This window comes from Stigmatopora nigra, chromosome 19, assembly GCF_051989575.1.
Source record: "Stigmatopora nigra isolate UIUO_SnigA chromosome 19, RoL_Snig_1.1, whole genome shotgun sequence".
Taxonomy (NCBI): Eukaryota; Metazoa; Chordata; class Actinopteri; order Syngnathiformes; family Syngnathidae; genus Stigmatopora; species Stigmatopora nigra.
Window position 1 is genome coordinate 8525346 of NC_135526.1, and position 12224 is coordinate 8537569.

The 12224-nt window shown below is 37.1% G+C and overlaps 1 protein-coding gene across 1 annotated transcript; it reads right to left on the reverse strand.

Moving 5' to 3' along the window:
• Positions 1-3078: 3078 nt before the first annotated feature.
• On the reverse strand, positions 3079-11800 carry chrne (cholinergic receptor, nicotinic, epsilon). The gene is made up of 12 exons (XM_077740748.1): positions 11628-11800; positions 8078-8211; positions 7077-7121; positions 6868-6977; positions 6634-6789; positions 6466-6566; positions 6195-6395; positions 4573-4687; positions 4354-4468; positions 4071-4278; positions 3862-3995; positions 3079-3780 (listed from the first exon to the last, which is right to left on the reverse strand). Exons 1-12 carry the CDS (start codon positions 11692-11694, stop codon positions 3613-3615), a joined length of 1554 nt encoding a protein of 517 aa, XP_077596874.1. The 5' UTR covers positions 11695-11800; the 3' UTR covers positions 3079-3612.
• Between the last annotated feature and the right edge of the window lie 424 nt (positions 11801-12224).

The following is a 12224-nucleotide window of genomic DNA, read 5'->3' on the forward strand; positions in this document are numbered from 1 at the left end:
CCTCCCACTTGGCGATGAAAATATACAGTGGTCCTTCGCTATAACGCGGTTTACTTTTCACGAATATGGATCGTGCATTGTGTTCTGTATTTTGATTGGCTATAAAGTCACTCCGCTTCTTCTCTACCTGTGCGTCAATAACTTTGCAGTTTAATATGTACACATATGTAAAACAGCTTGACAAATTTACATTACATATTTACAAATTCTCATACAATTTCAAGTTTCTCTACAACAAGGGTGTCAGACTCGGGTTGGTTCGCGGGCCGCTTTAACGTCAATTTGACTTCACGTGGGCCGGACCATTTTAGATATAATATTTAGATTTTTTTTATGAATATACATTAAAAGAACTGGATTAAAATCCCTGAATATTTCATTTCTTATACATCCAATTTATAATATTTTTTGATTTTACAAAATAATTTTTAAATTAAAAACACAGTAAAAATGATTAAAAAATTACAATTATTGATTCAAAAAGGGGAAAATTGGGAAATTTAAAATATATCTATAATCTTCATTTTATTTTGATCCTAAAACAGAAAGTCGACAATCATGATTTACTTTCCCGGGCCACACAAAATGATGCGGCAGGCCAGATTTGGCCCCCGGGCCGCCACTTTGACACAGGTGCTCTAAATCCTCTAAACTCTAATGTTGACAAAACGCTCTGGACCGACAAAAGCACCTGCAGCAGGGCCAAACAGACACCGGAAGATGCTATCTGTCGCAGATTAGGTTCATCTCCGCAATTTGAAGCCTTCTGTTGACATTGATGATTAAAATTATCATTTGACAGTACAGAAGTTATTTGTTGAATAACTTGACAGACAAGTGCCCCGCGGCCCGGTGGAGCGAGTGGTTAGTGTGTCAACCTCACAGCTCTGGCGTCCTGGGTTCAAATCCAGGTCATCCAGGTATGTGTGACTGAGGTGGCTCACCAAAATGTATGGAGACGCAAGGAAGTTTGCCTAGAAAGCCACGGTGGAATACGTCAACCTCTTTCCCTTTGTTATTGCATAAGGTTTAAATTTAGTGTAACGTAAGATTAAAACTTTTTTTAAATGTGTATAGGAATCTAAGTTCATTTAAGTTAAATTTAAATTTAAAGTTTATGTTATGTTACGAGTGCATCTGTCAAGTCTCATTCTCTCTCTCTCTCATCTGCAAACTCTGCATTGTATTGAATTATGTCTCATTTTATGATTAAACATCATAACCACTAGTTATATGTCACTCTGTTTGTAGATGGTGAATTACAACCAATAAAACTATGATTTTCCATTGTAATATTCTGTTTTCAGTTTTTTTTTAGTGTGGAAACAAATGTATTTTATCCATATTTAATTTCTATGGGAAACGTTGATTTGAGATATGAGTAGAAATTCAACAAACGAGCTCAGTCACGGAATGCATTAAGCTTGTATGCCAAGGTATGACTGTACTTTTATTTGTGAATTTATTTTCAATGTTTAGTAGCGTATTTAATTGTATAATAATTGTAAAAAAATGAAAATAGAGGTTTCTACTTCACAGATTTTGCCTATCACCATCTTCTTTTTGGAAGGTAACCCCTGTGAAAAAGAATGGTACACTGTACAACAACAAAATGAGGACGATGCAGGAAGAGGAGTTCCCAAACAAGCTTTTCCACCGGTGGAGTAAGATTTGTGTCAGGAGAGCTGTGGTTGAATCATGATTTGAGCCTGTCGTGTCATACTAGCACCAACCGGGTCACTTGTTTGCGGTGCAGTGGTTGTGCTGCACCCGCAAGCAAGATTACACGTGCGATTGGAAAATTGGTCAACCGATGGGAACTGTTGAGTCAATAGTTGGTTAAGGACAAGTTTAAACAGGAGTGGGGCGAGTTAACACGCGTCCTCAGAGGAACATGTGATTTTGCGGAAGATCAGTACTTAGACAACGGACTGCAAGTCATGCAAATTATCTCGAGATTTATGAGGAAGTTAGACTTCAGGTTCCGTGATTTGCCAGGCTTTGTAAATTAAATATTTATTTGATCTTTTACATATCCAGCATTTGCACCATTTTCAGCTATGGAAAACACACACAGGATACCTTTTTTTAAAATTAGTTTTTAAAAATTAGATTAATGTATTGCAGTGGCGGGCCGTCACGGCCTTCAAGGCCTTCCATGCTGGCCTAAGAAATATCTGAATCATATATTATATTTTTTCCATCAATACTTATTAAATCATTCCAAATTGTCGGTTAGCTTCCCTTCATTGATTTTCCGCCTGGTTGCACTGCTTCCAGATGTGTGTTTTCATATTGAAGCATTTAATCAATCACTTTTCAGCCATTATTTGTTGCCATGGTCAGACCATGCACACTCACACATACCTTGGGGCAATTAAGAGTGTCCAATCAGCCTACCATGCCGGTCTTTGGAATGAGGGAGGAAACCGGTGTACCTGGAGGAAACCCACGCAGGCCCGGGGAGAACATGCAAACTCCACAGATCTGGACCGACCTGGATTTGAACCCAGGACCCCCACTGAGAGGCCGATGAGCAAACCACTCATCCACCCGGCCCACGTTTATTAAAAATGAGAGCCTGATATTAATAATTCATTTACATTAAACTTGTTTCACTGCCTCCCAATAGGTACAAAGTTGTATTAATCTCTGAAGCAAAAGCATTATAGTTTTAAAGATTTATTGCTACAACACTGGAGATTGATAATAGATTGCTGTAGTTCTACTTGTGACCACCTTGTGGCGTCAAAAACTTAAAATAAAGTCCATAGACCCATTGGTATGTAACAAAACAAGACTCTAAAAATAATCATTAAAAAAAGGAGGTGGTTTACTCGATACTTTCACCGATCATGTTTGAGCTACTATGCTTTAGTATCATTTTACATCTTACTTATTGAATGTTTGTGGCTTAGATTTTTAAGGATTTAATGGAAACATAGAAGAGAGAAGCGAACTAGACTAATTATACATCCATCCACTAATTCAATGTATTGCATCCATGTGTAAAAAATGTAAAAAAAAATAATCCATCGTTGATAAATTCAATTATTTATTTTAAAAAAACATGGCACTATTACATCAAGGCATCAGCCCACCCAGAGTCCAGCTTCAACATGGCATCATGATAAATAAGTAATCATAAGAACAATAAGGCTTTAATGAATTGGCTGGCTCAATTTCCACTCCCATATACTTCAAATAAGACATAGCATTGGAAAAAAAAACAATTATGCTTTACCAAGAACGTTTGCAAAATAAAGATCCACTAATGGCCCACACAAACAGGGCAACTTTACAATACCGTCTACAAAAAAAACATTTTGCCTCATTAAATACTCATGCTTTTCACCTTGTAACATCATGTACAATAATAAGTATGAACAGATGTAATTCATACTGAAAAAGATAGAATGTTCATGATATTTTATGTGTATCTTGAGTAATTTACACCAAGATGAAGATCAAGGTTGCAAGACTGCCTGAACAAACAGGAAAATTGATATTTACAATTCTGATACTGCCCACAGTAAATTCCACCCATCACTACAGGTATCCTCACACACAGCGTGAAGTAAGTTGAACCCTGCGGATTTGAATTGAAACTTTTCATTCTGGGACATATTTGTTGTTTTCTCCAGGAAATGGAAATTCAGGTGCCGTGTTGAAATGTCCTGTAAGGAAAATCCCTACAGTGCCGATGATGAAGAGGCTAATGGCAGCCCAGAAACACACCTTGTCAATCATCTTCCCAATCAGTACCCAGCTTTCAATTTCCTTTATATGGAATTGAAGATGGATTATTTCACGGTTGGGGTAATTCTGTTTTCTTGCTAATGACGTGAAAATAATACTTACCGATCCAATGTTATTTTGTTGTCTTGTAGACTCTGCAATGAAATTACAGGCGTCTACGCATTGCTTGATCTCAGGTGCAGCTTGAGCTAAACTCTTGTACAGATTGGCTGTAGTATTAGCATCGACACCATCAACTGAAAACAGGGATCAGCATTTCAAATAAACATTTTTTTAGAATGAGTTTGTGAGATATGCTCTATCTATCTCACCATTGGGTTGCATCAGCCCATGTTTCTCTTTTTGCTTGTCAAACATCATTTCGCTGCGAGGTTGTTTGAGCACATACTCCTCAGCTCGTTGCATGAGGCCGAAGGAATCCCGCCTGCGATCTCTTACACCGTTCACCTCAGACGTCACCTCATTGTCGTCCAGCAGAGGCGACATGCCAAGGAAGCGGGGCACCGTCTCCAGAAACAGCTGAAAAACAGAGGGAGTCATAAAAGTATTTTAACAGCCACTGGTCGTTGGATTACGATTGATGTGTTCACTTACATGCTTGATTTGAGTGGACATAGTGTGAGTGCTAGGGCTGCGCAGGGAGAAGTTCAACACCACAATTTGATTGGTCGCGATGAGCGTGGTGACACACATAACAAAGATGATGTACCTAAGAAGACATTAGTGAAAGACATTGACAATATACAGAGATTTTAAGGATTGAAAGCATCACTTGAAGGTGGTTGAGCGTGACGAGCTCATATGTTGACTCACTTGCCAATGAGGGGGACAGAGAGTGATGTCTCTGGGATCTTCTGAGCGATAAGAAAGAGGAAAACAGTCTGGGCCAGCAAGACTGAAATGGACACTGTAAGTTTTTGTCCTCCAGCTGTAGAGGAGGAATGAAACATCATGTCATGTAGGGCCACAGCCAGTGATGATTAAATCTATCAATTTGTTTGATTCGTCGATTGATTATACTGCTTTTAATATATACCCACTACCACATTTAAAATCCAGGAGGTTTTATACAAAATATTAAATTATATGTCACATCAAAAATAAGCACATAACCTTAACTACTTGCACATTTAGCATTCATGTAGATCAGGAGTGTCAGACTCGGGTTGTTCGCGGGCCGCATTAACGTCAACTCGATTTCATGTGGGACGGACCATTTTAGATATAATATTTAGATTTTTTTTATAAATGGATTAAATGAACTGGATTAAAATATATATATATATATATATATATATATATATATATATATATATATATATATATATATATATATATATATATATATATATATATATATATATATATATATATATATATATATATATATATATATATATATATATATATATATATATATATATATATATATATATATATATATATATATATATATAATATATTTTTTATAGATCTAAAACAATGTTTAATTTAGCTTTTTTAAATATATTTTCAGACTTTACAAAATTATTTTTGATCCAAATACAGAAATCAAATGATTAAAAATTTACAATTTTTGATTTAAAAGGGGGAACAGGAGGAAATTCAATATACGTCTATACTCATACATTTTAATTTGATACTAAAACAGAAAGTCGGCACTCATGATTAACTTTTCCAGGCCACACAAAATGATGCAGCGCGCCAGATTTGGCACGTGATGTAGTTGAATTGTATCTTGTACTGCAGCAATTATGCCTTTGCGATTAGCCTAGAGGTAGTTAGCGTTTTATTTACACAAAGATGGTGTAACCCCATATGATATTTAAAAGTTCTAAAGCTCAGGTTCTTGTTTTAGTCATTCTCAATCAAGACATTTTAGCAAAAATAAGTGTAAATGATGATTTGTGATGAGTCTTTCACAACGCTTTGGAGGAATTTTGGACCACTGGCATAAACAGCCCATTTCAAATCACACCATAGAATTTCAATAGGAATTAAATCCGGACTTTGACTTGTCCACTCCAAAACCTTAACTTTTTTTTTTTTTTTGCCATTCAGAGCTGGACCTGCTTGTGTGCTTTGGATCGTTGTCATGCTGCATGCTCAAAGAGTACTGGAGTTTGAGCACACAAACTAAGGGCTGGACGTTCTCCTTCAAAATTTAGTGTTAGACAACAGAATTAATTCTTTCATCAATTACAGCAAGTGGTATTAAACACATACACGTGCAATCAGCCTTTTAGAAGCAGAAAACAATATATGAATAAGAATTTTACCAACATTTTCAAAGAATAGTCAAAAAACAATATTTACGTCTGATTATGACTTGGCACACTTAAATATAAGTGTGAAATAAATAAGAACTGTCTTAGCGGCCTATGAAAATGAATAATGGATGTAAAAGAAGTGATGATGTCTAAATAATGCCTGACCTTGTGCTGGTAGGAAGTACGCCAATACCACCAATGAGGAGATCAAGGAGCAAGGAAGAATGATGTTTATCACGTAGAAAAGAGGCTTTCTTTGGATGACCAGATTGAAACTGATTTCCTGATATTCCAAGTCATCAGGGGAGTATCGCTGGTTTATCATCTTCCTGGCTGGACGATGAACAATGGCCCACTCGCCATTCTCTAAAAGGGGTTTAAACAGCAATGAACAAAGCGTCTCTGAATTCTAAATTCCAGAGAATGTAAACTTTACCAGTGAAAGCTTCAGGGTCAATATCCACCCATTCGATTCTATTGCCTTTTTCTCCAATAGCTAATATAAGGTCCACTTCATTGGCACTATATGTTTGTGATCTGACAACAAAAATATGGTCAGACATGGTTACCTTGTAAGCACTGGATTTTTTGTTCATCGTCATACCTGAATGCCAGTGTGCAATTTTGATAATCAAAAGGGAAATAGGTGATTTCGATGGCGCATGTGCTGCGATAAATAGCAGGAGGAAGCCAATATATCGCACCGTTGTTTGAAATCAACACATTGGCGTAGTATGCCACGTCAAACTTGCCATCAATGCTGCAGAAATGATCAGAAAAAAAGATTAAAAAAAATAATTATATTTAATGGCAGGGTGGAACAATTGAGTGTTCTTACTTGTTTTCAAGGACAATATCAGGGAGCCACACAGTTTTGCAGGGGACGCGGATGACATCAATGCCATAATAATCAGATGTATTCCATGCTAGACGATAGTCGACCCATTGCTGTGAATGACATATGAGATCACATATGGCATTTAAAAGCAAATCCACTCGAGTGGTATGAAAAGAGGAAAGCTAGGAAAATTCTAATATTGAACTCACTATTTCAATCCAGACATTGGTTGTAAGAGTCTCTTCTTTTTCATTCTGTAAAAAAAAGTAAAAAAGTATATATATAATCAAAATGATCAGTAGCTCTGACTTGAAGTTATTGCTTTTTCTCTCATTTGAATTTAATCAGAAATGTTGTATTATCTCGTGGATGCTACAAGCCAGCCAGTCTATTGTTATCATACTGAAAGGCTTTGTTGAAACAGATATACAGTGGTACCTTGCCATACAAGCGTAATTCATTCCTGGACTGAGTTCGTATGTCGATTTACTCGTAACTCAAACAAACGTGTCCCATAGAAATGAACTAAAAAGAAATTAATTTGTTCCAATCCTCTGAAAAAACACCAGAAACAGGATATTAGATTGGAAAAACGTTTTTTTTTGTTCTAATTCGCCATCTATTAACAAAATAACAAATAACTTGTGGTTAAATACTACTAAAATGTGTTTAATTGTACTAAAATTAGACAGATTTTGCGGAAGTGAGAGACTGACAGAGAGTGGGGGAGATAGAAGGGGGTAACTTTTTGCACGGCAACGCGCTCATAACATAACATAAATGAATTTGGATACGATGGAGTCCCACTGAAAAATACTTTTAATCAAACCTTAATTCTAATTTTATTTTAAATTTTGATACCTATCTTATTAAGCTCTATTTACCCAGCTTCCACCCTGACTTTCAGATGCAACCTATCGAGGGTTGTTGTATTCCTTCAAAATATTCCGAAAAAGATGCACACAAATGTCCCCACAATAGGATAACGCACGACTACTTGCCTACCAGAAGTAGTATATACGCCATTCACACTGACTATTGGGAACGCTCTGCCTAGTGCTCCCTCGCGTCTGCCGTCTGCTCTTATATCAAAATTTGTCCCGAATCTCAAGATAAATATTTGCCCAAAATTTTACTCGTATTTCAAATTGCTCGTATGTCGGGGCATTCGTATAGCGAGTTACCACTGTAATGTGTGCAGCACTCTCACCAGAGAAATAAGGTTGGTCAGGGTCAACTTGATCTGAACTTCCACTTTGTTCTCTGGGTGAACCACAGGGCGAATGTTCTTGTTATAGTTTTTGAACAAGTTTTGGATCAGTTGTGTCTCTTCATTACCCTGAACTGCAAAACATAAAACAAACAACTGCAAAAACGGGTTGTATCATTCAAGGTTATTTTCGCAATAGATTAGTTGATTAGGACATGTGTTATTGTATGATCACACAGCCACCAGCAATTTGGAAGTTATTTACTGTATGTTAAATATTAAAAATGTAATGTAACAGTAGTACGTCTACAAATACATTTTAAAAAACAGTCCGTGCCTGTATCTATATTATGCTGCAGAGATTAATACTATGACTACTAATATTGGTTTTATTTTATTTAAATGTTTTTTTTCTCTTTTATTGCCTTTTTCTACCAAACTACAAACTACAGCATATGGAATTAGCATTTACACAGAAACTGAAAAAGATTGAAACAATGAAAGAGGAAAATTGCAATTATGATATCGAAATCTTACTTAAATCAACACACACAAAAAAGTGTCTAAATGCTGATGTCTCCAACTGTGTTTTGAATTGTTTTGATTGCATGCCCAGCTGGCTCACATTAGGGTCAATGCAAACTTTGACTAGAATGTCACTTGCTCAATCATTAGCCATGAACGTTTTTCTTCTCAGAATTTTGAAAAACATGTTCTCCATTTTTAGATGTTAAGATATCCAGTTGGTGTCATATAAACAAACTTTTCAATTATTTGCAATGCGCCATCTTCCTCGTTCATAAATATCCACCCAAAAAAATACAATTTTGACGACACAAGAAAGGCACCGGTTATTTCCGAGCCCTTGCCTCTTCTCTCACAGCTGTCACTATGCTTAGCTCAGATTACACCACAGATGGCACATTCAAAACAGGACCCCATGTCCACTTCAGGTGATCTGCTATAACAGAAGTTGCGAACAAGTTAAACAAAAAGAGCAAAAATGTTAAACTGGGAGAGTCAAAGAGCAACACCACACACAGTGACCTGCCAAAACACACACACACATACACACACACACACACACACACACACACACACACATAAACACGATTAAAACATAACATAATATTCAACATAACACTTTCTTCCCCTGACTTTGTTTTAATGAGCTCTGATGAATTTGAATATGTTATAACACAGAATAACAATAAGAGAAACATAAAACAAGGCAATAAGCAACAGTACATACAAAATATGATAAGCAAAGAGCCACATTCATTTTGGCCAGAAGCCGCACGCGGCTCGGAGCCACGTGTTCGCCAACCTAATGCAATAATATCACCACCAAAAAGGAATTCTGGATTGAAACATGGTGGTAAATTGGGCAATTGCAATTGTCTATGTTGACATTTTGCCAAGTTGTTACAGCAGCCACAAAATTTCCAATGTCACCCCCTGTGCATCTTGTACGCCAAACATTAAATACAATTATACTCACGTTTGATTTAATACAGGGTTTGTAGTGACAGCTGTTCCAAAAGTGTATGGAAACTTAATGACTGCCATATGCTTCAGCTCAAGTTCAACTCAAATATTTCTCTCACTGTCATGGTCCTTAGTGATTCAAAACAGGAAGCTCTAGTATGTCATCTTGAAGTGTTCATTCTCCTTGGCCTTGTTCCGAGCCTCCTCGCTTAAGGGACGGAATGCCGCTTGCAAATCCATACCCGACCACAGACAAAAGACAACGACATGCCAATGACATTTTGCAGTCCAGTCAATCAAATAAATGGATACCCGACTTGACCAGAGTACTCATTTAACTCATTGACTGCCAGCTTCTCCCAGTCAAATTGGATGTCTGGTGCCATCAATGGCCCTAAAATGGGAGCATTCCCACCAGACCTACAAGTTTAAAAGAATTCAATCTTAATTGCAATGTTAATGAGTAAATATGATGAAAAAAACCCCAACAAAAAACAAGCTTTCGTGTGCCCCAACACACTACAGGCTTAAGGCTGCACACATATGCCGGACTTGTAACACAGGCACCATAAATCCACATTCTATCTGTGCAAGCTCTTTATTGTCTGACTCATAACCTTGAGGCAATGCAGCCACCAATAAGTTCAAAAGTATTATACCATCCCTGATAGATATTGGTGCATGCTACATAGCTACCCAAATTCTAGACAATAGGTTGGACATGAATAACAACAACCTGAGCGGCAAGTAGGCATGCCTTCAGCCTGTAAAAATCCTTGTTACAATTTTAACGGGCCTAAAATGAGAGTTCATTTCTATTTTTCAATTTTTTAAGTTTGTCTTTATTAGGCCCGGGTAGAACATGAAGCTGTGAGGCCGACACACTAACCACTCATCCACTGCTCCACCGGTGTAAATTCTATTTGCATATAATTAAATTATTCATAATAATACTGATTTTAATGACTAAAAATATGCCCTATAAACGGTAAAATAGATAACATGGATATGTGCCATATTTATTTGTTGTATTCATTCAATCTATCTTATTTTCATCTTCAGTATTTATTTTACAGATGAATTGTAATGTTAGTTTAGACACAATGACGTCTCTATTTATGTAGTCCACAAAATTATTTTGTTGTATTTGTCTACAACCTTTTGCATGTAGACAAAACATTGTAGGATATAAAAATGGGCAAGAACAGTCATTTACTCAGAGCAAATAAAATTCATTTTTAGCATTTTTATATCAAATATCAACTCAATTGATAGTAATAAACAAATCAAGGTGGCTCCAAAAATGAGTTGTTCTGCATTAAACACAAAGTAAATTTGTCAAATTACCCATTCTAACACTGAAACTTATTTCGTCTTGTTCTAACAGCTTGATTGCGGTTCATGAATTGCAAGAGTTGGTTGCTGAAGCCTAACCCAGCTGTCGTCGGGCGAAAGACAGACTACACCCTAGACTGGTCGCCTGTCAGTCGTAGGGCACACAGAGAGACAAATGACCATCTGCATTCCCAATCATACGACCCCCAGCAGGAATCAAGCCCCTGCCTGCCCGCACCGATGTCAGGCGAGTGAACCTCTACATAACGAGGAGGCTGGTTCATGAATTAATTATGCCAAAACATGTATTTGCCCCTAATTAGGTCAATCATGCATCCATTCAAAACCAATCACATGGGTCTCGACAACATACATATAAAACATCTTGAGTAAAACTTTGCTTGCACTATTCATTTGTTTTGTCACATGATTAAGCTTTGACAATTATAAAGGAGCAATTCCAACATGATGCCCCATTCACAAAATTCTAATGGGCAACCAACCAATCAAAGGTGTGGATAAGAAATGAATGGATGGATTGGTACAGAGTAGTCACGTTTACTTTCAAAACAACTCTAAAGTGAGCAGAATCATTGTGGTGGGTATATATAGTTGTTTTTTTCCATCTGAAATGTAAATTAATAACTGCACAGCCCAAGTGAAAGATTAAACAATGAGACATCAGTGACCAGAATATATGCCAATGTTTGTAAAGTGTGATGCTTACCTTGCCAAACAGTTCTGAGAACAATCCCAATTCCAAAAAGTAGCTTTATACAACATGCTGCCATCATGTTGCAGAGCCTCCTCTCAGTAGTCAGTTGAATTGGAACATAAAGTGAGACAAGGAGGACAACGGGTGAGAGGAAGAGTAAAGACAGGGAGGAAGAGGAAGCCCTAAAATCCCTCGCACCAAAAACCTTGACTGCGCCCACCACGGCTGTCGCTATTCGTGGACTCAGATTACGCAGCAGCTGAGCACTAAACCAGGATGTCAAATCACAGTCCAGTCACCCATGGTAATAATCATTATGATCATTAGGCAGCAACAAATGGGGTGATGCCAATTTAGTCTTTCATGACCGTATCAGACATGCGACGTCATGGACGCATGCTAATAGAGTAGATCACAAAATACTTGAGTTTTCTTTCATAATTGATCATTATTGTCCTTTTTAGTAAACAGTTCTTGAAATTAATTAAGGCAACTCGGAGGGCGAGTATAATTAGCATGTTGTTCTCACAGTTCTGTGGTTGAGGGTTCAAACCCAGGTGAGTCCTCTCTGTGTGGAGTTTTTATGTTCTCCCTGAGCCTGCGTGGGTT

Coding starts and splice junctions, on each gene's coding strand:
- chrne (XM_077740748.1), bottom strand. CDS start 11,694: ATGATGGCAGCATGTTGTATAAAGCTACTTTTTGGAATTGGGATTGTT. Junction 8,212..11,627: donor TCTCAGAACTGTTTGGCAAG/GTAAGCATCACA, acceptor TATGTTTTGCAG/TTCAGGGTAATGAAGAGACA. Junction 3,781..3,861: donor AACAAAATAACATTGGATCG/GTAAGTATTATT, acceptor TTCCATATAAAG/GAAATTGAAAGCTGGGTACT.